The sequence below is a fragment of the Cavia porcellus genome, unplaced genomic scaffold (genome assembly GCF_034190915.1).
Source record: "Cavia porcellus strain 051 isolate PalLab524CR breed Dunkin Hartley unplaced genomic scaffold, mCavPor4.1 scaffold_13, whole genome shotgun sequence".
NCBI lineage: Eukaryota > Metazoa > Chordata > Mammalia > Rodentia > Caviidae > Cavia > Cavia porcellus.
In genome coordinates, this window is record NW_026947496.1 from 10661621 (window position 1) to 10685916 (window position 24296).

At 45.5% G+C, this 24296-nt stretch overlaps 1 protein-coding gene across 1 annotated transcript in view; it reads left to right on the plus strand.

Moving 5' to 3' along the window:
* Window positions 1-24296, plus strand: part of Cdyl (chromodomain Y like) — a 201804-nt gene that overhangs the window by 17082 nt on the left and 160426 nt on the right. The window contains exon 3 of the mRNA XM_063259815.1: window positions 4341-4442. Coding sequence (XP_063115885.1) covers window positions 4341-4442 — 102 coding nt within the window. The remainder of the gene's footprint in view (window positions 1-4340; window positions 4443-24296) is intronic.

Consider the following 24296-nt stretch of genomic DNA (forward strand, 5'->3'; position numbering starts at 1 on the left):
ACTTCTTTTATCTCAGTTAACACCCAGTGAAAATTAGGCTTGTTTGCCTTTGATTAGGCACAGACATCTGAGCCAAACATAGTGGGCTGGCTTTGGAGGGCAGTTGGATTCTGCCTCCGCTTCTGGGGCCACTACTTTGTCACCTTGTACCCCTTTCCTGGCCTGGCTCTCAGGTGCTTGTCTCCTTATCCTGGGCTTCTAGATCTTCACTTCCTTTTCCATGCATCACCTTTCTCTGCATCCCTCTTAGTTCTGGAACATTCTTGATCATTTCTTCCTCAAGCCTCTTCATTCAGACTGTTGGATGAACTAAAATATAGACAAGATAGAGCTGGGCACTGAGAAACCCTTGACTTAAATTGCTCAAAGCCACCAAGAAGGACAGGGTCCCCTCCACTCCTGTTGGGGAATCTTGGACTCCTACTTATCAAAAGAAAGAAAGTCAATTTCACCAAAAGCTGACACAGGAATCCCACAAAGATCACTGGCAGAAGGCTTTGGCTGTGGGGTGGCCTTCCACTTGCGCCCGTGGAGACTCCTGAGCTCATTTCTCGTGAAGCACTTCTTCCTTGAGAGAGACGCCGTGGATGTGGGGTCACTTCTCTACACCTTGTCCGCTCCAGGACTCCAGGGCAGACAGCCACAGGAAATAGAAACGTGAGTTTCCGTAATGCCAAGCTTGGGGTGCAATCTCTAGGCAATTTAAATATCGCACACTTCATGTTTCGCCATGCTGTCAACCCACACCCACACACAGCCTTCAACTGGACCTCAGGTCTGCTCCCTAAGCCCAGGCCCAGAGCATGACGTCCTGCACTTACTCCCACATCTCAGCCCCCCAGGACTCAGCCTATTGGAATGAAGCTTTTGGATGTCTCCTGAGTGCCCACACAGTCCTGTGTGCTAGTTGGGCATACAAATGGACTAAAATCCTCCCTGCCAAACTGCACCTCTGTAGCAGATGACCTGATGCTGCTCACACCTGGATTGAAAGTCCTAAAGAGCTCTGTTGCCTGCTTCTGCTCAGCCTGGCTCCAAGGTTTGCACACACACACACACACACACACACACACACACACCAGAATCAGCATGTCCCACCGGAGGCACAAAATCCACATCCACATTTCTAGGTCCTTTACCTGCTCAAAGCCCTGAGCTATCTAAAGCCCAGACAGGCTGAGGTTCTTGCCACATTACTGACTGCTACAGAGGAGAAAATATTTATCACAACTCAACAAATCCATGTGCCAGATTCCTCAAGTAATTAGAAATAGATCATCTAAAAACAATTTTTTAAGTGACATAATCACAGTTGGTTAGGATTAAAGAGCAGGGACGGTGACACAGGTAACCTGACACATTCAAAACCTTCCAAAGCCTTTCTATTCCCAAAGCAGCCTGTGATTTTCTCTTAGTAAATACCATTTTTCTGATGATCCCTGATTGAGCGATTATGAGAACGTGTGTCTGCAGCCCGTGGTTGTCTGTGACATGACAAAGCAAAGGGGCCTGAGATGCTGAGCAGCTTTGCAGGTCAACAAGACAGTGGATCATAGTGAATTCATTCAGCATTTTTTGAAGATTCTGTAGGTAGGTAATTTCATTGACCTGGCCCCAAGTGAGGGAAGGAATATCTGACACTCAGCAAGTCCATGTTAGAGCACTTCTCACGGGGAGGACTCTGGGAAGGACCAGTCTTCTCTTTTTCTCTTTTGTGGTACTGGGGATTGAACCCAGGGCCTCTGCACTGAGCTACATCACCAGCCCTTCTGCTTTTGCTGTTAATTTTGAGACATGGTCCTGCAAAGTCTCTAAGGTGCCCAGACTGGGCTTGGACCTGGAATCCTCCACCTCAGCCTCCCAGATCCCTGGGCTGACAGGTATGCACCACCATGACCAGCTACAGGCAGTGACATTGGAATTTGGTGTAAGGGATGCTTTTAGCAAGATGAATAGAGAAAGACTGCAAGGACAGCTAGTGTGGGCACAGGACACCTTGTCAGCAAAGAGCTGCAGAGGGCGCACCACACAGAGGGCGGGAAGAGCGGGCACAGCCCCGTGGATAGGTCCAGAGTGCACAGGGCGTCACCAGGGCAGTCAGCAGAGATGGCGCTGGACAGGAAGTCTGACAGCAGGACCACAGCACGTGGAATGTGTCACTCTCCACCCACTCCACTGTCCTCCTCTGTGGCCACTGCTTCGTGGTTCCTCAGTGCTTTACTCCTATCTGGAAAACATGCCAGGTTATCTCCCCCACTCCAAAAACGCTCAGTGTGGCTATGAAGTGTGCTGGGACCAGAGTCGTCTCCAGTGTGTGGGTCTGGGGAGAGGATGGCCGTGGTCTTCTCATCATGGTGCCCAGCACTGGGCACGCCATCTGGTTTGCTGCTATCACCCATGTTTAGGACTTTACACTTTCAGTAATCTATTCTGTGGTTGTAACTTGTCTTTTTCAAAGCCACTTAACATTTCTTGCTTATAAATCTTGCAGTTAATGAAAGCCTCCAGCTATTTTTCACATGGCGTGTTCACATAAATCATGGATCTTCCATCCAATCCTCATCTTTATGAGTAGCTAAGATACAAATCCTTCCTGCAGTTGTAAAGGATGTTGGTGTGTCAGCCTCACCAGTTATAAGTAGCCTTCTGAAAGGGCATTGTCACAATGTAATCACATGGTAGGAATCCCAGTGACTGGGCAGGGCACCCCCAGCTCCCTGTACCAACCATCCTTCTACTGTAGACCTCCAAAGTATTCCTCAGGCTACTACCTCCTACAAAAATTAATATGTAAAGAATTCAAAGTAAGCCATGCTGTGTCGGGAAGAGCATAACAAGAAGCCAAATCGCCCTTCCGTGAGCCAACCAATACCCCGAGCCTCTCCCCCAACCCCTGTAAGCAACCAACTCATTCTGAGGACAGGCTGAGGTGACAGCAGTTGAGGAACACAAACAATGCCTGCATTGTTTGATTGACTTTGCAGGCCTAGGGTCAGTAGTCTGAGCATCTTATTAAGAGGATAACAGTATGCAATGTAGCAATGTGGGGATTTCCTTCTGTCTTGTTTTCAAAATCCAATATTGTTCTCACTGTTTTGTTTTGTTCTGTCTTACTGTTTTTTATTCAGTGTTCTGCATTGATTGATTTCACTAAGCTCTGTTTTTCTGATGGTTCAGGCAACACTTTTGAAGAGGCATTATGGTAGCCATTATTGATTCCTGTTACCATGTTTTGAAGTCCTGTATCACTTTCACTGTTTTGTTTTGATTGGTTTTATTCTGTTTTATTTTGGTAGGTTTTATTCTCTTTAAAATAAAAAAATTCAAAGTAGTGGTAATCTGGGTAGGAGGTAGGAAGATGGTATAATAGTTATTTTCTTCGTTGCTGGGAGAAAATACCTGATACCCACAACTTAAGGGAAGAGGTTGACTTTTGGCTCATGTTTGTAGAAGTTTCAGCCCAAGGCAGCTGGATCCATGTAGAGTGGCACATGGCAGAGGAGCCTGGCTGGGGAGAGCATCTCATGACTTGCTCCAGGAAGCAGAGCGTGAAGGGAGGGGCTCAGGGTGGAGAGAAACTCTCCAGGCCACACCGCAGGGCCTGCCTTCCCACCAGCCCCCACCTCCCAGGGGCGGCCAGCTATAAAAGCCCCGTCATCCAACCAGTTTCCCAAAGCTCCGCCTTGCAGGGAGACATTGCCATAGAAACCATAACAAAGGGAGGAGGTTTGAATCCTTTGCAGTGTCAGATTCAAAGTGATGGCTTCATTCAGTGTTCTTTCATACGGCTAAACTATTACATGTTAAAGATACATGATAATTTTAAAGTAATACGTAGCGATGATTGGACCTGGGAAGAAAATTCTTACTATCTGAGGAATTTCAAGAAAAAAGAAAAAAAATGAGCATAAAAAATACTGAATAAGCAAAACGTAAGAAGAAAAAATAATTAAGATAAAGAAGAGAAATGAAGGACAAAGAAAGGAAGATATGAGACACAGGCTTGGGAGACAGGTAGAAGCAGCAGGGTTGGAAGAGGGTTTGGCCGGACGGGAAGGTAGGGGTGGGCCAGCCGCCGATGGGGCCAGTGAGGATGGACCAGCACGGGCTGCCAGCACCCCGTGGGTGGAAAGGCAGCAAACCCAACCCACCCATAGGCCATGGGCCTTGGCCATCCACAGCGTCCCACTGAGGCCTATCGGCGCGTGGCCCACAGCCAGCAAGCGCTGACACCGAGGTCCTCTACTGAGGTCAGCCAGGTCTTCCCTCCCAGCTGGGTCCGGAGTCCCAGGCCCAGGAGGTGTGCGGTGACAGTGTTCTGTCCCTTCTCCTTCCTCCAGGGCCTGAGCAGTAGCCTGCCTTACCAGGAGCCAGCCGGGCCCTGCAAGCCCCGAGAGGAGCCCCAACAGGAGCCCCGACCTCGCACCAAGGACCTCAGCCAGGTAGGCGACCCTAACTTCAGGAGAGAGGCAAGGCTGCCCTGCCCCATGCCACACAGCAAGACCAGCTCTGGGGGAATAAAGAGACCTGTGGGTTTAACAAAATGAAATGATAGACGCAGGTGTGACTCAGGTAAGTGGAAAAAGTGAATTATACTAAAAACAATGAAATTACTAACACTCAGTGCAGCAAACGTGGACAGAGGGGAAAATCACGAAGTGGCTCATCCTTCCCTCACTCCCCTCACCAAATCCCCAGGTTTTAAGGCCCTCCTTTGTGTGTATGTGTGTGTGTGTGTGTGTGTGTGTGTGTGTGAGTGTGTGTGTGTGTGAGTGTGTGTGTGTGTCTTTTTGAGACAAGGCCTCGCTATGCAGTTCAGGATGACCTCAGACTCACAGCAATCCTCCCGCTTCAGCCTCCCAAGTGCTGGGGTTATGGGCGTGCTCGTAGTTCTCGACTAACCAGGCTGAACGGCCCTTGGGTGACTCCGTTCACAGGCAGTGGCATTCTGGTCACTGAGCGTCCACTGAGGGGTCCGACCCATTTCCCATGCAGAAAGAACGAAAGCCTTCAACAGTTGGCTGCCAGAGTTGGTCATTTCCAGTGAGGGGAATCACTGTGTTTTGTGAATGCAAACAGTGCTGCTGGAAACAGAATGTGACCCACGGAGCCGTGTCTTTGGTTCCCAGCAACTGCCTATGTGCTACAGAGCGATGCAAAACCATGATCAACGCGAGATACTTGGGGGGGGGGGGCGCGAAAGAGTGGGCGGGGCCAGGTAACTGCAAACAGCGAGTTAGCTGGGGTTAGCACGGAGTCACTGTGCTGCCAGTGAGGGCGCTGTGACACACGGGTGGGTTTTGCAGTTCGGTAGGTTAAGGCAATTTTATTTATTTTGTACCAGAGATCCAATGGTTAAGGCAAATATTAATCCCAAGCTGGACCTGAGATTCGCGGAACTGTGGTGGGGAAGGAAGGGTGCGTGTTTGTGTGTGTGTGTGTGTGTGTGTGTGTGTGCATGTGTGTGTGTGCTGGCACTCACATTACTCCTGTCCCTTCCTTGTTTAGCCATCTCTAAAGCTGGGTTTGAAAGGCGAGAAAGGATCAGGGAACCGTCCTGTCCTGACGGTTGGGTCCTCTCTGCAAAGGCCTCCTCTCTCCGGGTCTCTTCATCAATTGCACTGTTATCTGGGGCACTGTGGGTGCTGCTCAGGCCCCACTCCCAGGTTCCCCACAGTGTGCTCTCATAGGAGCCCAGAGTACAGGGGTGTTGAGTCTCCCCGCCCAGCCCCTCTGCTCAGCCCTGCAACACCCTCACCTCCTGGCCACTGCAGGCAGGGTGGTGAGCACTGTGCCTGTTTCCCACACTGCCCGGAGCACTACGTCAGCCAGACCTGGCCCTGCAGGTGCTCCAGATGGAAAGTTGGGGTCCATTTTTATGTGCACACAGGCTGCTGAACTCTGGCGCGGTGAGGGGGGTCCCAGACCTGCTGCTCTCAGGAGTTTTGTCGCTTCCCCTGTAGCAGCAGCAGGTCCCTGCACCGTGCCAGGCAGCCGTCGAGGGAGTTGGGCACAGCTCCTGTCTTGGTTTGTACTGGAGTTGTCCCTCAGCTCTCAGTGGGCTTGCGCCTTCCCCCATGCCCCCATCCCAAGCTGAAAACATGTAAGGGGGAGACGTATTTACTACATGTAACCTGGCAAACACATTGGCAAGTGTTTCCTGCGTCCCTCTGGGGGCCCCAGGGCTAACTTGGAGCTGTGGGCTCCCTCCAACATGTGGGCTCCCTCTGATCCAGAGGCCAGGGGGCCAGCCTGGGAAAAATTCAAATCTCCAGGTACCTTTCTACTGGATGCATATCACTCTCACGCCATCAGAAAGCCAGAATCTCCAATTATAAATTGGGGACCACCTGTAGTGGCCCAGGGCAGCACCCTACACCACAAACTTCCTCCCAGATGTTCCTGTCCTCACATCCCCGGGATAATGAGTGAAATCTGGGGAACCCTTCTCAGAACAATGTTCTTACGTTTATAAAATAAACTATACAGGACCACCAGGACACTCCTGTCACTGATATCTTGCTGTCCAGATCACTTTACTATTTGTACTCTTAATTACGATTCTGTTGTAGACCACTTCAAGATATGATTGACGTGCAGAAGCTGTACACAGGTAACAGATACACTTTCTGCATTTGGCAATCATTACACAGCCATGAAATCATCACCACAGTCTACGCCATAATTATACCTGTCACCTTCCAAAGCTTCCTTCTGTCCTATTTTTTTATTCATTCCATTATTTGTTGACGTATTAGGAGAACACGTAGCAGAAGAGAAGTCTCCTAGCAAATGTTTAAGTATACAGCAGAGTCTTGTTAACCGTGGACACCGCGCTGTGCAACAGAGCTCTAGAATTTTCCTTGCATAAGCGACCCTGTCCTCCTACACCACACCTCCTGTTCTTCTTTCTCTTAGCCCTGGGCAGCCACCCATCCCACTCTGCTTCTGTGTATTTCACTATTTTAGGTCCCTCCTGTAACTGGGCTCACGGCACATTCATTCCTCTGTACCTGGCTTATTCTGCTGAAATGTGGCTTCATTCACACATTATGTAACAAGATCTGGCAGTAATTTCTCTGTAAGGATGAATCGAAGGGAGACTTTAAGACATCTGCAACAGCTGTACATGATGCCAAAACACCTGTGGCGTTTACAGGTGACAAGCATACCACTGTGGCTCGTACGTGTCTCATTTGCTGACTGCATTCGTAGTTGAAGGAACTGCTGAATTTCAGCAAAAGGATAGTGAAAATAGGGATGAAGGATCCTTCCCATTCTGGTTCCTGGACACCCTGAATCCCATCCACAACCCCCTGGAGACAGAGACTTGCCCTGGAGCAGGTAACCTTACCTCTATCCCCAGACTGAGGGCTACCTGCCCCGGGGGTCCTCCGTGTCCTTTCCAGCCCCTGCGGATGTACAGGTCAGTGTGGGTGGAGGGCAGGTGGCTGCAGGGCCGGTTTGGTGGCCTGTCCATGAGGGTGGCTGGGTCACCTCGTAACTCCTGTAGGAGTGAAAAAGTAGCTGATGCCAACTGTCTTCAGCTTTAGGGTACACGCCTCAGATGACAGGGCAGGTCTAGGAAATGACCAGGTGCTATAAAAATCTGTTTATGCTCATGATAACAGCCCAGAACTGATACCCAGGAAACTGTCAATCAGACATGATCATTAACTCTGCAGCATAGGGTAGAGGCGGGGAGGAGGAAAGGGAAATATCTTTTCATGCTAAACTCTTTTGTTTCCTGGGGGCGGGGGGGGGGGAGTTAAGAACAAACACATCTTGTTTGTATAATGAAACACAAGTTTTAAAGAGATTTTTAAAAGCTTTTCTAAAGAAAACAAATGTGACTTAAACTGGTCTGGGGTAAGTAAGGGCTAAGTATTAGTCATAAAGAATGGATAGAGAGATATTGACAGACTGATTACCCAAAAAGATAAATCAAAACACGATAAAGTCACAGACAAACTAAAAGAAAAATAACAAACTTGAAGGAATATTTGCAACAAAAAAAGTCAAAGAAAAAGACCATCAAATGGTCATATTTTGAAGGAATCTCATAAATCAGTAAGAAGCAAAAATACTAAGATACTACAAACATCTGTTTTGGACTTTGCCGTTTTCTTATTTCTGCCCTAATCCCAACACGCCTACCCCACAGGAAAAAGTGAGCTACCAAAGAGAAAGCCAGGGAGAGCCCAATGTATGGGTTAGTCAACAGGAATCAGCGATGTCTGAGGCTGTGTCCCCACCGCCTCTGTCCCCGGCTCAGCCCAAGGTTTGTTACCGGCCACAGGGGCTTTAAGCCCGGAGCATCCTCCAGGAATGCCGACCTGGACTTCTACCCTGAGATGAAAATGACTTTCCCGGGAAATGAAATGCTGTGCACAGAGCTTTGGGCCTGGAGACCACAGAAACCTGGGTCCAAGTCCTAGCTCTGCTGCCCGCGCTGACCAGCGCAACTCCAGCAAGTCCCACGTGTAAATCGTGTCCGTCTGCCAGACGGAAACATCTGCCTCACAGCCCGATGGGAAGGTTGAGGGACGAACTGGGAGGTCCTTGTCTCACATCATGCAAAAGTGACCCCAGAGGGGCTGGGGATTTAGCTCAGCGGCATAAGCGCCTGTCTTGCAAGCAGGCAGTCGTGAGTTCGATCCCCGGTACCGATAAAAAAAAAAAAAGTGATCCCAGAGCAACTTTTTAAAAACTAAGTAAAGCATTAAAACGTTTAGAAATGTAGGCAACATGCTTATGACTTTGAAATACTAAAGAATTTCTCAAACATGGCCCACAAAGGACATATAATAAAAGAAATATGCTGAAATTGGACTATATCAAAGTCAAACTGCAATATAATACCAAAAATCTCAGAAAAAGTAAAAAGATAAACTAGATATTTGTAATATAAAAACAAACAAAGCCAGGATACAAGTATTAAAAAATCACTAGCTTGTCTATAAACCAATAATAAATTACCTGAGAAATAATAAAAAAAAGTCCACTTACAGTAGCTTCGAAAAAATACCTAACAAAAAAATGTGGAAGACACCTACCATAAAATTACACAACACTGAGGAAAGAAATTAAAGACTTTCATGGATCAGCAGAATTAATACTGTTAAAACGACCTCCTAACCAAAAGCAATCTGCAGATTCAGTGCAAGCTCTATCAAACTTCCAATGGCAATCTTTGCAGAACTAGAAAAATAATCTTAAATTCATATGGAAACACACAAGACCCCCAATAGCCAAAGCAATCCTAGATTTTAAAGTATACTACAAAGCCAGCATGGTGCATTGTCCTAGCACGAAAACAGACACACAGGCCAGTGGAATATAAGAGAGGACACAGAACAAACCCACCAGCTAGAGCCATCTGACTCATGACAAAGGAGCTAAAAACATATAGAAAAGACAGCGTCTTTGTAGAAAAGCTAGCATCTTTGTAGAAAAGACAGCACCCTTAACAAATGATCCTGGGCAAACTGATATTCATATGTGGAACACTGAAACCAGACCCCTGCATCCCATCCTGTACAAAACTCAATCCGAATGGATCAAAGGCATCCAGATAAGACCTGAAACTGTAGCAGGCCCTGGTGTTGCACACCTACAATCCCAGAACTCTGGAGACACTGAGGCAGGAGGATCACAAGTTTGAGCCTAGCCCAGGAAATTCAATAACTCACAAGATCCTATCTCAAAATAAGAAATAAAACGGGCTAAGGTTACAGCTCAGTGGGAAGCCCACAGGTTAGATCCCCAAGCCTGCCAAAAATCCAAAACAAACAATGACAACAACAACATTAAAACTGCTGAAAGAAAACATAGAACTCCAAGCCATAGGCTGAGGCAGAGCCTTCCCGAACAGGACTCCAAATGCACCAGAAATACAGCATCAGTCAACAAATTGGACCACCCGCCACTTAAATGCTTCTGCTCAGCAAAGAAAACAACCAGAACAGCGAGAGAGAGCCTGCAGAAAATCATCACCAGCTACTCTCCTGAGAGACCAATAGCTAGATTATATAAAGAACTCAAATCACACAAAAAGTCAAATAGCCCAAGCAACAAATGGGTCTGAACAGACAAACGTTTTAAAGGAAGCAATACAAATGGTCAATACGTATATGAATGTTTAACGTCTTTAGCACTAGGGCAGTGGTGGTGAACCTATTTCTGTTCCGGTCACTATGAGTGCTAAAAGGTTCATCATTTCTGCACCAGGAAAATAAAAATCAAAACTGCATTGAGAACTTAGTGACTTAAAGACATCCTGCCTTCAAATAATTATTAATTAATCTTTCTAAAAAACTACATTGAGGTTCCGTCTCACCCCAGTCAGAATAGTGATCATCAAGCATGCAAAAAATAATAAATAGTGGTGAGGATTCCTACACTGTTGGTAGGAATATAAATTATAAAAATCAACAGGAATATTTCTCAAAAAAACTGAAAACAGCTACCATATGACCCAGCCTGTGCCAATCCTTGGGATTTACCCAAAGGAATTAAAATCTACAGGGATACCTGCATATCACGTTTATGGTGGCATAACTCACAACAGCCAAAATATGGAACCAGCCTGGGTGCCTATCCACAGATGAACGGATAAAGAAGATGTGGTGTGCACGTACAGAGGAGTAATATTCAGCCATAAGAAAAACAAAACTATGACGTTTGCAAGAAAATGGATGGAGCTGGAGGTGATCGTGTTAACCAGATGAAGCCACCCTTAGAAAGACAAGTATTTTTCCTAAAGTGTTGATTCTAAAAAAGATGGCATGAAAGTAGAAAAGAGACTTCCACTAGACAAGAAGAAGAGAATAAAGGGGAGCGGAAAGGAGAGGGCAGGAGGGGAGGGGAGAATAGATATGATAAAAATATATGCACTCGTGAAAATCACAGTGAAACCTGGTATTTTGTAAAATTAATAGACACTAATCAATCTTTTTTAAAAATAAAGCTTTTGTGTGGAGCACGCTAGAACTCTTTTAACTAAACTGCTTCATGAAAGTCCAATAGAAAAATGAGCCAGTGAGAGATACAATAATTCTCACAAAAAAATGTGTGGTCAGTAAGTAGAGGGAAGATGCACCACTTTGCCACAAATGTGGGAGCCCGAATTCTCGTTTCACTCTCATACAATTTTTTAAAAGGAAAAAACTTTCAAATTCTGATAGTGTCTGAGGGGACAGTGGAGGTTTACGATTGGCATGCACTAGTGGTGGGAATGCAGATTGATTCACCTCCTTGGGAGAAGAATTTGGCAATTATTCAGGAGAGGTAAAAGTGGGCCTAACCCTGCTCCAACAGTTCTCTTGAAGAAACACTCGCATGTGTGTGTACAGGCAGATAAGAATGTTTACCATACTGTTGCTTTGCAGCAAAAATGAACTGAAACCAGTTCAAATGCCTCTCTGTAGGAAGATAAATAAACTCCTTTACATTCAGGAATAAGATACTATATACTTGTTAAGGTGGGTTAACCTGATTTATATTGAGCAAGAAAAAGGAATTACAAGAACACAATTTTGAGTTTTTGATAGATACCACTTAAATTAATATTTTTGATACTAAAGAAACATTAACTATTATTGACACCTGCATATTTACACAGGATGTGGGTCTTAAATGTCACCAAAAGGGCTCATGGCTTGGTCACTAACCTGTGGCATTAGTGGGATGCTCTAGGGGTGGGGCTAGTAGAAGGAAGTGAGGTCATCGGGGGTGTGGCCTTGGGGGTTATGGGGCTCTGGACACTTCCTGTCTGTCTCTCTCCGTTTGCCAGCTGCCTTGAGGTGAGCATTTCCTCTGCCACACACTCCAACCACGATGTATACTATGACACCAAGACCCAAAACAACAGGGCCAAGGAACCATAAACTGAAACATGTGCCAAAATAAACCTTTCCCCTTTTCAAGTCTATTATCCCAAGTATCTTGTCACAGTGATGGAAAACTGACTAATACAATATCTGCAATATAAGGGTGAAAATTCAGTGTGGATATATGCTAATTTCTGATGGGAAGGAAACATAGGAGAATATTACTTACTTTTTTATACTTTTAAAAAAACACAAAAAATATGAAGTACTAAAAAGAATTTTATTAGCTACATATTAAATCTTAGCTGTTTTCGAAGTTGTCCTCCAAAGTAAGGCAAATAAAACATACTTCCTCTGGGTCCCAGTTATAAGATGGTCACTTCTCCCCACCCAGCTCATCAGCTAACAGCAGACTCTGCGCATTGTGGAAAAACATGAAAATCAGTGTTGAACCTCAAGTTGTGCTGGGGTTCTCAACTGGGGGCAACTGTCACTTTTCGAGGACATTTGGCAATGTCTGGAGATGTACTGTTTGTCACAACTAGGGCCAAGTATGTGCTACAAAGGACAGAGAACAATGAGCTGGCTGGCCTTTACTTCCAGGAACTGGCCAGTGGGAAACACAAAGGCTAAGGGATGCCTCAGTGACGGAATGCTTGTCTTGCATGAACAAGGCCCTGAATTCTGTCCCTGGCACTGAATTTAAAAAAAAATCAACAGTGTTGTTATTGAAAACCCCTATGTAAACCCAGGGAAAATTAAATACATACCCATTGGATGGAGTGTAATGTACTGAGCTTGCTTACTCTTCTTTTCTCCTTCTGTTTTTGGTTTTGATTATCGCTGTGCTGCAGACCAAACCCAGGGCCTCACACATGCTAAGGACTCTCCCACAATCCACACTCCTAGCCCCTTGACCACCTCTCTGATGAGGCCTTTTTCTAAACTATAAATGAAGCCAGCCTTCTTTCAAACTGGGCTGCTCCTGCCCATTTCTCTTCTCCATTACATTCTAACCATTTTATTAGGAGAAATAGTATGAAATTTTCCCATGGCTGAAATTTTATCAGGCTTACTTCCTAACTCAGTCTAACCCTAGCTCTTTCCAAAGCTAACAGCAACACCACGTAGGTTTTTTTCATCCTCAAGAAGTCATCTCAGCCGACACAAGGTGCAAACATCAAATCCACACTATGAAATTAACTGTTCTTCCATATTCTTAAAGGTCAGTTGACTGAATCCTGTGTAGAGTCCATCTATCATGATGAGATTTGGCTTCATACAAGGAAATCCCTAAATACATGGCTTAAGAAATTAAAGTTTATTCTCTCTCAGTTAAATGAAATCTAGAGATAAGACAACTCAGGGCTGATTTGTTTGTTCCACAACATCATTCTCTTTCTCTGTGTTGTCTGTGGTGAGGCCCTCATTCTGACAGTCCAAGATGGCGGCTGAAGTTTCAAGATGGCAGCGGAACATCCCTGTCCAAGTCAGTAGAATGGATGAGACAAGAAGAGGCCTTCTCCCTTTTAAAAAGTCTTCCTGGGTTCCTTCTGCCTTATTGGCAAGATTTCATTATCCAGCCATTCCTAAAGATAAAGGCAGCAAGGAAATACAGTCAACCCACAGTGTACACATGAGATTGGCTACAGAACACCTGTGGGTCACAGTCTCCCATATACAATGGCATTGTATTTGCACAAACCTATACACATCCTCATATGTACTCTGCATCATCTCTAGATTACTTGGAATACTTAAAACATTGTAACTGCTATGTAAAGAGTTGCTATACTGTATTTCTCGGGGAATAATAACAGCAAAGCATGCATATTCGGTGCAGATAGAACTTTTTAAAAAGTCTTTGCTCCACAGTTTGTTAGTCCTGTGCTTACTGAACCTCAGATATGAAGGGTCAGCTGTGTACACTCTTTTTTTTTTTTTTTAAACAGAATAGCAATGAGCCTGCTAAAAATCAGAATTATTTTCCTAAAGAACAGAGGATTGGATTTGGAAAGCACCCTGCATTTTCTACTGTAGTCTGACCCTTTGTCTGCCCAAGTACCCCTGAATATTCGTTCTTTTGTAGACCCAGCATACCAGCCTGGAGAGGGGTCAACGCTGAAGTCCATTGAAATCTCCCTCAGACTCTAGAATCTCTGAATCATATGCAGTCATCTCCATCACATCCACAGACAGCTCTATTTAGTCTGATAATTTGTAAACCAAAAGGTAAATCATCCACATTTACATGCGATGCAGTTGCTAGACTAGGAGCAGAATAACCACAGTAAAATTCACACCGAGCTGTGCACAGTAGTGTGAGCTTCTCCTACCAACTCAAGAGATGGACAGGAAAATCACATAATCCCGAGTCAGTGCCACCCCAGGCAACCCAGGAAGACAGCATCTCTTTGAAAAACAAGTAAAAAGAAATGTTTGTACTAGGAAAAGGAAGGAATGGGAAAAAATGGTCAAACAATCAAACAATGAAAACACAAACTTGTAATCTGAACAACTACTTTGAAGATAACAATATGCCATATATAACCAGTGTTAATCTCCTATTAGTTTGCTTTGAAGTTCCGTACCATTGATTTTGTTCTTCTGTTTTTAAAACTAAAAAAAAAAATAAGATAGAATTCAAAAAAAGAAAGGAAGGAGGAAAAACAGTGCAGGCACTGATCCCTGGCAGTACTAAAATCCCGCTGGACAGGAATGGTGAAGACTCCCTTTGCTGGAGGAGAAAAGTGTGCCTTGGGTGGCCCCTCCGGCTACTGCCTTGGAGAAGCTCTCGTGCCCTTGTCCTCTGGCTTTGCCCTCTGGGAGATTCTTCCTTGAGAAGGAAAATGGCCAAACCGTGAGTCTAGAAAACAGGGTCATTTTTGATGCTGTACAGTTTCCACAGTCAGCTTCCTGCTTCTGTAGCTGTAGATTCTCAAGGATTCTTTTGAGAGCTGAATAATGAGAAGTTTTTGCAGGCAAACCTAGATTTCTGTCCAAATGTAGCTGTGTCCATCCATTCCACTTGTCTCTGGACAGTTCCAGGCATGAGTTACTACAGCCTAATACCAAGTCCAGAAATACTCTCTAAGCCTGATGGCCCTGATTTATTCTTTTATGTTCTGCCCTTCCTCTCAAATTAATGCTGATGACCTTGAAAGACTCTGAAACACAAGGAGAAAATGCTGGGTGGGATGACAGCATCCTCAGTCTGATCTTTGTGACCGGGCTTTTGGCACGGTCTGGAAGCAACTTCCAGGGAAGATATTTGGAGAGCCTGGGGGTCACATCTTGGGCTCCACCAGAGATGGATGAGATCACAGTCACATCCCATCGTGCTGCTCCCATCTTGAGCAGTTGAGGTTTTCACCCCTGCGAGACTCCTAGTTCCCAGACTTACCGTGGCTTTAGCTCACAGGCAGAGATTTTCCCTTATAATCCTTTGTTTCCTTCCATCTTGGCTGAGGCTGGGATAGCTGCAGCTCCAGCTCATCTCTCTGTGGAGGCCCTAAACTAGAAACTGCAAGAAGCAGTCAAAACATTTGTTGCCTCTAGCCCTGCCTGCACCCTCGTCTGCGTGTCACTTGGACATCCAGCCACTACCCCACTGGTTCAAGTCTGATGCAGCTGGATTTTATCATATAACAGTACATATCTGTACAATATGGGCTAGATGTAATCTTACTCCCAGGTATCAAATCTTATATTGCATAAGGTTTAGCTGCTTAAAACAAGAAAATGAAAAATGATAGTGGTTTAAACAAAGAATAAAGTGCCAACGCCACAAATAATAACTTGTCAAAAATGATAAATGCATTGTGTTAGATTTCTGTTAACTTTAAAAAACATCTGAGATAACCAAATTCCACAGAGAAAAGTTACATTTTGGCTCATGGTTTTGGAGATTTCAGTCCATGGTTGGTGGCCCATGGTTTTTAGACCTGAAGTAAGACAATACATTATGCAAGGAATTTTTAGGTGTGTACCTTGTGGCCAGTAAGTGGGTCCCACTGTCCCCCTCCAGAGCACACCCCCAGAGGCCTAAAGACCCCCACCAAGCGTACCAACCAGGAAGCAAGTCTTTAATACACGGGCCTTAAAAGGATACCTAAGATCTGATCTATACATATGTGTTTATTGTGGCTGTTCCAAGACATAACTGACACCAGAAAGTTTGGGGCTGAGATAAAACACCCAAGACTCCTTTTCCAAGATGACTTGTGAACCTCGTCTCAATTTGGAACAGGATGTAGGATGCTGTGTTTCATCAGGAGAGATCCAACGGTCTCATAACTGTCACTGGCTCCTGAATGCCAAGCTCAGCAGAAGCTGTCAGGCAGGGAGAGAAGGCTTCGTCACCACCGAGCAGGATAAATGTCAGGTGGGGCCTGGAAGAAGGACCTGAAGCCGAGGTCACCAGCGGCGGACCATCGTTTGTGAATCTGACTGTGGGGCTGTAAGATTCTAGAGACACGTGTTAAATTCAGAGAGAAATCTGGAGTCTTACTTCACCAATCATCAGCACCAACATTTTTAACACTGTATGCCAAGCAATGTACTGAGTTCTCTTTTTTTGCAATACGTAATAGTGATGCTCATTTGGGTGAACTGGTGTATGCATGTAACATACCTTGATCATTTTTGATCCCTTTACCACATTTTCCACATCCTCCCCTTCCTCATCGCCAAAGTTCTGCCTTCTGGCTCCCTATCCCTCTTTTGTTGTATCGTTTAATTATCATTTATTTACATGTGACACCTGTCTCTTCCTGACTTAGTTCACTTAGCATTATGGTTTCAGAAGCCCTCCATTTGCCAGCAAATGAAATACTTTCATTCTTTTTATGGCTGATACTCCATTGTGGACAGGCACCACGTTTTCTTGAGCCGTTCGTCTGTTGGTCAATGCTTTATGTGTTTTCATCTCCACAGTGTTATGAGGCAGACACTGGTATGGTCACTATTTTATAGGTAAGGAAACTGAGGAATAGGAAGGTAAAATAGTTTACCAAAATCATAACAAACTGTTGAACTGCAAGTGCAGGTGTCTCAGAAGCCAAAGCTAATGCTCAGATGGTAGATTTGGGGTTCCGTTTCCTCTTCAGAAGGATGGTTCCTCTTAAGCATTCAGCACAAGCCAGTTACCCAGAATCTGCACAGCAAGTCTGGTTTCACTACGAGGAAAGTCAGCTCAGTGGCACCTTCACAGCTGGTATCTTCAAGCCACATATTACGGTCTTTAGGAACAGAAAGGAGGCAGAAAGGAAGACAAAAGCATTTGGGGAAACTGACAAGGACAGTTTGAAGCCCTTTCATCTTTTAATCAGAAAATCTGCTGCTTCTTTCTTGACTTTCTTCTTTTATTAAAGACCAGGCATCCATTCCGTGTGCAGTACTTTTGACAGTGAATGTCACGATGCCCACCTGTGCCCTCTCAGAGCAGAGCACCCAGTGCTGGTGAAGGCGAGTGTGGGGGGCTGTGTGCTTGCACCAGAGCGATGCTGCACCCATCTGCTGGGCACTGGGGTGAAAAGGCTTCCTGAGAGCCCCGAGCTGAGACCTGGAAGGGAAAAGACGCCGGCCTAGCAGACAGCCAGGAGGCACTCCTGGCAGGGGAGCACGGTGCACAGGAGCCCGAGCGAGTCAGTCTGTGTTCAGGAACCGCTGGGTTTCACTAGCTCTTGGGAGCCCCTAGCAGGGAGGTGACCAGGGTCATCCTGAAGGTCATCATGAAAGTGTGTGTGCACCGCATGCAGCAAACACCATACTCAGACCAGCAGACTAACGGACCAGAACTGAGGATACGGGCACCGCCCCTACACCCACTGCCCCTACACACTCAGAGATTTGATCCTGGACAAAGGGGCCAAAGGATATGTCAGAGGAGAGACAGCCCATTCAACAGATGCACTGGGAAAGCTGGTTACTTGTGTGCAGAAGACTGGAACTGGACCTTATCTCTCACCATGTACTAAATTAAAATCAAAATGCATCAAAGAGCTAAGCCTCAAACAGAAACCTTAAACCTACTGGAAGATAAAAAAGGTAACGCACTAGAAGACATAGGCATAGGAGAGGGTTTTCTAAACAGAGCCTCTGTTGCATAAGAAATAGCAAGAATCAGCAAATAGGGTCGGGGATTTAGCTCAGCGACATAAGCCCCTGCTGAGCAAGTGCAAGGTCCTGAGTTCAATTCCTGGTACCAAAAAAAAGACAAGAAAAAACTAAAAAACAACTAACAAATAGGATTATACTAGACTAAAAAGATTCTGTACAGCAAAAGTATCCATCACATGAGTAGAGTAAATAGACATCCCACAGAACGGGGAAAAAATTTCAACAGTTACTCCTAAGACAGACTAACATGGAGAATATACAAAGAAAACTCAAAAAATGTAAACCATCTAAAATTAAAGATTCAGTCAAGAAATGGGCAAGAGGACTGAACAGACGCCTCACAGAGGAAGAAACACAAATGGTCAGCAAATACGTGAAAAACGCTCAGCATCTCTGACCATTGGAGAAATGCAAATTAAAACATCACTAAGATGCATGTCACTCCAGACACAATGACAGCTCTTAAGGAATCAAAGAATAACAAAGCTGGCGAGGCTGTGGTGATAAAGGAGCCCTCCTTCAGTGTTGTCAGGGATGTAAACTAATACAGCCATTATGGAAATCAGTATGGAGATTTCTCAAAAGCCTAAAGTTAGAAATTCCATATGGCCCGGCGATGTCCCTGCTAAGTATCTTCCCCAAGCAGCCCAAGTGGTCATAGGACAGTGATACACACATATCTATACTCACAGCACCACAACTCATGGAGCTGAGTCCTGAACACAGCCCATATACCCATCAACAGATGACTGGATTAAGAAACACAGTATCTATCTATAATGGAATAGTACTCAGCCATAAAGAAGACACCTTCAGACATTTGTAGGAAAATGGATGCACCTGGAAAATAGAGGTAAACCGGACCCACAGGCTTAAACACCGCGTGGTGTCTCTCACTTCAGTGAGGCACAGGACAAGCAATGATGGTCAGAAAGGATGGAAAGCAGGGGGCTAAGAGATGGAGCTTTTCAATGAGGAAGTGACCCAAGGGGAAAGCGCAAAGGATGAAGAGGGAGGAAGGGGAAAGAAGTAGACGAAAGACGCGCCGTGTGCAGAAACCTAATAACCTCGGTTAGTGTAAACACTGGACGCCAGAACGTGAGCTAAGATCGATAATGTCAGCGGGGAGGAAAGCCGTAGAAGAGGGGAAGGAGAGGGGAGGGGAGGGGATTTAAAAAGGAAAACAGAAAAGCTGCAGTGAGGACGTGCAATCTCCCCCAAGGTGACTGTAAACCGCCCACACTGCAAACATATGCTAATAATATTAAAAATAATAAAAAATATTTATGGTACCAGGAATCAAACTCAGGACCTTGTGCTTGCCAGGCACTGCCGCTGAGCTAAATCCCTGGGCCCAGTAGTAATTTGCAAAGTACAATAAGAACAAAATAAAGTTAAAAAGCCAAATGGACCTTACCCAAAGGAGAACGGCAGGGGAAAGGCGAGGGGACCATCAAACAGGGCTTTGGAAAGCCCATTCGAGCAGCACGGTGGAGGGGTGTTTTCAAAGATGGTTCTGAAGGGGGATTCCAGGGAGGGGTCCTCGAGGTGATGCAGCCTGGAGATGCTGGTGGCCGCAGGGGGCAGGAGCCGACAGACCAGGCCTCTGGGACGTGGGTTTGGTGGGTGAGGAAGGGGCTGTGAGGCCAGCGCTCAGAGTCTGGCTTGGAACATCAGGCAGAGGAGCAGCTGGGGGACAGGTGCACAGCGAGCTGAGGTCCCAGGAGTGCAGGAGAAGGTGTGGAGCTGCGGGCAGCTAGAGCCTCGGGGTGAGCTGGCCCCCGAGTTCAGCCTCCTCTTCCCTGCCCCTCGTGCCACCCATACCGGCTGTGTCTTCCCATGGTGCCACCCCATCCCTCAGCCTGCTGCCGTCCTGTCAGGACAGTTGTCCCCACCAAATCCCAAATGAGTTCTCAGTCCTTTCCTCTCTGGGTCCCTCTCCTAGCTACTCCAGTAAACAATTTAATGCTAAAACCTTGCAGGCGTTAATGGGTTATTTCCTAAAATATTTCTGAATTTTCATGGAAAGGAATCAGAATTCGAACGTAGAGAAAACTTAGAAGTTAGCCAGGAGTGATGGTCAACATCTATAACGTACTCTAGCACTTGGGAAACTGAGGCAGGATGATCTCAGAGTGTCCAAGGCCAAACTGGGCTACATAGTGAGTTCAAGGCCAATGTTAACTACATGGTGAGATCTGGTGTTTAAAAAAATTAAGAGAAATCTGCAGACTTTACTGTTTTTTAATGTTTTGGCCAGGCAGTTATTATGGAGGTGAATGAGCCCTTCAGCCCCCATATATGCTACTGTAACCCCACTTAGGTAGTGTTTGGGTGCTGCTTGGAAAGGGCAGGTAGCAATTGGTTTTCCAAGTCTTACTCCTTTGTGTCTTAGAGAACCAGCGCCAGCACCACATGCATGTATTTATCTGTGGCTCCTTTCATGACGGATGTAAACAAAACAGAATCGGGGTGCACATCTGCTGCTGGCCAGGGTGAAATTCCCGAAGTGGGGCCTGGTAGTGGGTGGCAGGCAGTTAACTGCGCTTTGGAAATTCAATGCCAGTGCCCACGGAGGCTTTCCCACAGGCATCACTGGGGCTGTGTTCCATGGCAGGACGCTGCTTGTCACCCTGTGCTGTGACGTTTGTGTTTACCATTCTCTTTCCTCCTATCTGTGAGTTTCAGGAGAAGTGTGGTGATTCAGCCATCTCCATGCTGCTATAGCAACAGTCTCTGTGGATCAAATGAATGGATGGATGGATGGATGGATGGCTCTGCAGAGAAAGGTGCCACTCACAGAGCACCTCAGAGAGAACCTTGGTACACCAAGTCATCCTGTCACACGAGTCCTACTGCTCTGTCTTCTACCTGGGAAAAAGCAAAGCAATGTTTATTAATAACAGACCACGTGGCCCATGTCTGCCTGGCTTCTGGTGGCAGGAATTCTGAGGAAACAAAATTGGAAACTGGTACTAATGGAGTAAGCAGTGGAATGGAGGGTGTGCCTGAGTTCAGTGACCTCGACAACGCCAGGGAAGTGGAAAAAACCAAAGGGGTGAACTGACATGGGGTGGGGGGGGCAGGAAAGGAAGATTAGTGGTTGGACAGAAGGACTGAATGAGAAAGACAGAAAAAATTAATATTAAATTTAAAAGGTAAAGATAGAAAATTTTGGCAAGCTAAAACTGAAAACGATGCCTGGTTAGAGGTGCATGCTGTAATCCCAGCATTCAGGAGGCTGAAGCAGGAGGATCCTTGCAAGTTTGAGATCAGCCTGGGCAGCAAAGTTAAGCCTGAGGCCAGCCTGGACTGCACAGCAAGACTGTCTCAAAAAAAAAAAAAAAAAAAACTGAAAGAATAAGAGCAAAAGATTTTTAAAAATGGAATGTACAGAAATCCAAGAATTACAATTACATCTCTACAATTACACACCCCTAAAGCCTTCTCCCATCTTATTCCCTCTGCTATTCAATACTTTCTTAAAATTCTTTTTTTTTCTAGAAGTCTCTAACAGCCTAAAAGAAAACAGTGTGTGTGGGCACGCGCATGTGTGTGTGTGTGTGTGTCTAAAGTGATCCGCCACTGCTGAGTATGTCCCCCGCCTAGAAAACATCTTCACTCCCATAACAGAATGTGAAACTAGAAGAAATCTCAGTGATCCTCATATTTTTTCATTTACCACATGAGAAGCTGAGGGCCAGAGGGTGGAGGTTACTTCCCTGTAGACACATTGTCAGATCTTTCAGAACCTGACCCCAAAATCATAGCGTCTATATTTTTAGAACAATGTATCTATTCAACAGATATTTGTTTCCTGCCCCCACTTCTCCAGACAGATGACTATCACTGAAACTGAAAAAACCAGATATTTTTAAAGCAAAACTATAAACACTTATGAAAGAATAAGCCATGGGCCTAGGCGGAGCAGAAGCTGTCCCTTGATTATTGCTGTGCTTCCATGATCTAGCCCAGAGTCAGGCACAAAGTGGTCTTCAGTAGAGTTTTACTGGATGAGAGGGTGGATGGATGGATGGATGGATGGATGGATGGATGGATGGATGGACGGGTAGATGAATGGATGGATAACTAGATGGGTCAATGGGTAGATGGATGGATAGAGGGATAGATGGATGGATGGATGGCTAGATGAATGGATGGACAACTAGGTGGGGGGTCGGATGGATAAATGAATGGGTGAGTGAGTGGATGGATGGGTGGATGGACGGACAACGAGGTGGGTGGGTGGCTGGGCAGATGGATGTGCTGTATTATGGTTACCATCATTATCTAGTTATCTATCAAATGGACTAAAAGGTGTTTTCTGGTTCTAAGAGGTATCTGAATTCAACTTGTGCGTGCATATGGGCAAAGATCCCAGATTGTCTTAAAGAATGAACTGTAAATATTGATCTAATAAGTAAATGAGACCTGTGACATTCTCAAATACATTACAATCTTATTGAAAACATAACACGTGGACACAAGGAGAAACGATGAGCAATCCAGGGGAATTATGTGCGAAGTGCCAGCAGCGTGGGCTATGAGTAGGTGGCTCGGCCGTGGGGAGCGCCCCGCTGGACTGAGTCAGCATGGCCGTGGGTGTGGGAGACCCACTGGAGGAGGTGTGTCTTCGGAACGGTGTGAAAGGAGAGCGGCGGGAAGGATTTCCACTGATCAGCCCTGGAGGAGCTGCTTCTCTTTGGCTCTGGGAAGAGCTTTGGCTCTTTGCTTTCTCTGGGAGAGCCTCAACCCTCGTCTTCAGCTTGGACGCAGTGCACACCCCTCGGCCTTCTGGCTCACCTCTGCCCTTTGGCAAAGTCATTTAAGCTCTCAGCGCTGCCCGTGGGCCTTTCCCAGTGCAGACGCTTCGCAGATCCTTCAGCCTCCTGACTCGGCTGTGCACAGGACACTGCCGTGGGCTCCAAGCCCTCAACTGGACCTTTTGGGTCTCAGCACACAGACAGTCATTTGCACCCTTCTGCATCTGACTCCAATGAGCACCGACTAACACAGGCTGTACGGTTTCTTTCCCAATGTGTGTCCCCCTTAGAGCGAAAGGGGACTTAGCGATACAGGACAGTAGGAGCCAGCTGGACCATACGGTCAAGGCAGGCAAAGGGAGTTCCGATGAAAGGGTGAAAACGCCATTTGTTTGGGGAGCCTCTGGGCCTTTGTATATGCTGTCTCCATCTGGGGTCTGGGACATTTTCTTCCCATTCCAATTATAATTCAGTCTTCCTAAGATTAATGAACATGGTGAATTAAATTGAGTATAACCACTATGCATAGATATTAAAGGCCAGAAATGAACTGAAGGGGTTCTCATCTATGCTGTGAGTTTGTAGGCATGAGTTTATCACATATTAAAAAAAGACATACTTTTCTTTTTTTTTTTTTTTTTTTTTTTTTTTGAGACAGGGTATTGCTGTGCAGTTCAGGCTGGCCTTGAGCTCACTTTGTAGCTCAGGCTGGTCTCAAACTCACAACGATATTCCTGCCTCAGCCTCTCGAGTGTTGGGATTACAGGCGTGAGCCATCATGCCTGGCTACTTTTCTGGATTTCTTAATTCGAAATATTTGTCTTTGGCAAATGCTTTCTCTCTTAAATTTTCATTATATTCTTACATGTTTGTGGTACATAATGATACAATCATTGTGGGGAGTTGATACATGTACATTACAATCTTAATTCTCTTTTATATCCTCTTTTTCTCCTCTCTATGTACTGGTTCCTTTTGCAAATGACCTATCTCTCTGTTTCCTAATATATAGTGTTATCTTGCTCTTTAATTCTGTGTGCAATAGTTAAGCTTGTGTGTCTGAGGGTTTTTTTTCACGTAACATTATGTCTCAAGGTACACCCACTTTCCTGCAAATGACTCACATTACAGAGCAGTGCTCTGTCGTGCATAAATATCACACTTCCTGTGCCCATTCATCTGTTGATGGGCATGGAGTTCTCTTCCAAGACTTAGCTGTTAGGAACTGTGCTGCCATAAACATGGGGATTGCTGAAATACGATGTCTTTACTCTTTGGGGGAAGTACCTAGAAAGAAAATGGGTGAGTTGGATTGAATTTCTAGTTTTAGGTTTTTGAGGAATCTCCACACTGATTTCCACAGTGGTTATACTAGTTCACTTTCCCATCAAGGATGGAGTAGGATTCTGTGTTTTTCCCTGCAGCATTGGTTATGATTTGATTTTTCGATGGTACTATCCTTTTCCTGCAGTCATATAGAATCTCAGCATCGCATTTCTAACTGCCAGAGTTAGTGAGCATTTTTTTCACCTATTTGTTGGTTGGCCATTGGTATTTCTTCTTCTCTGTTTTTTGGGGATCA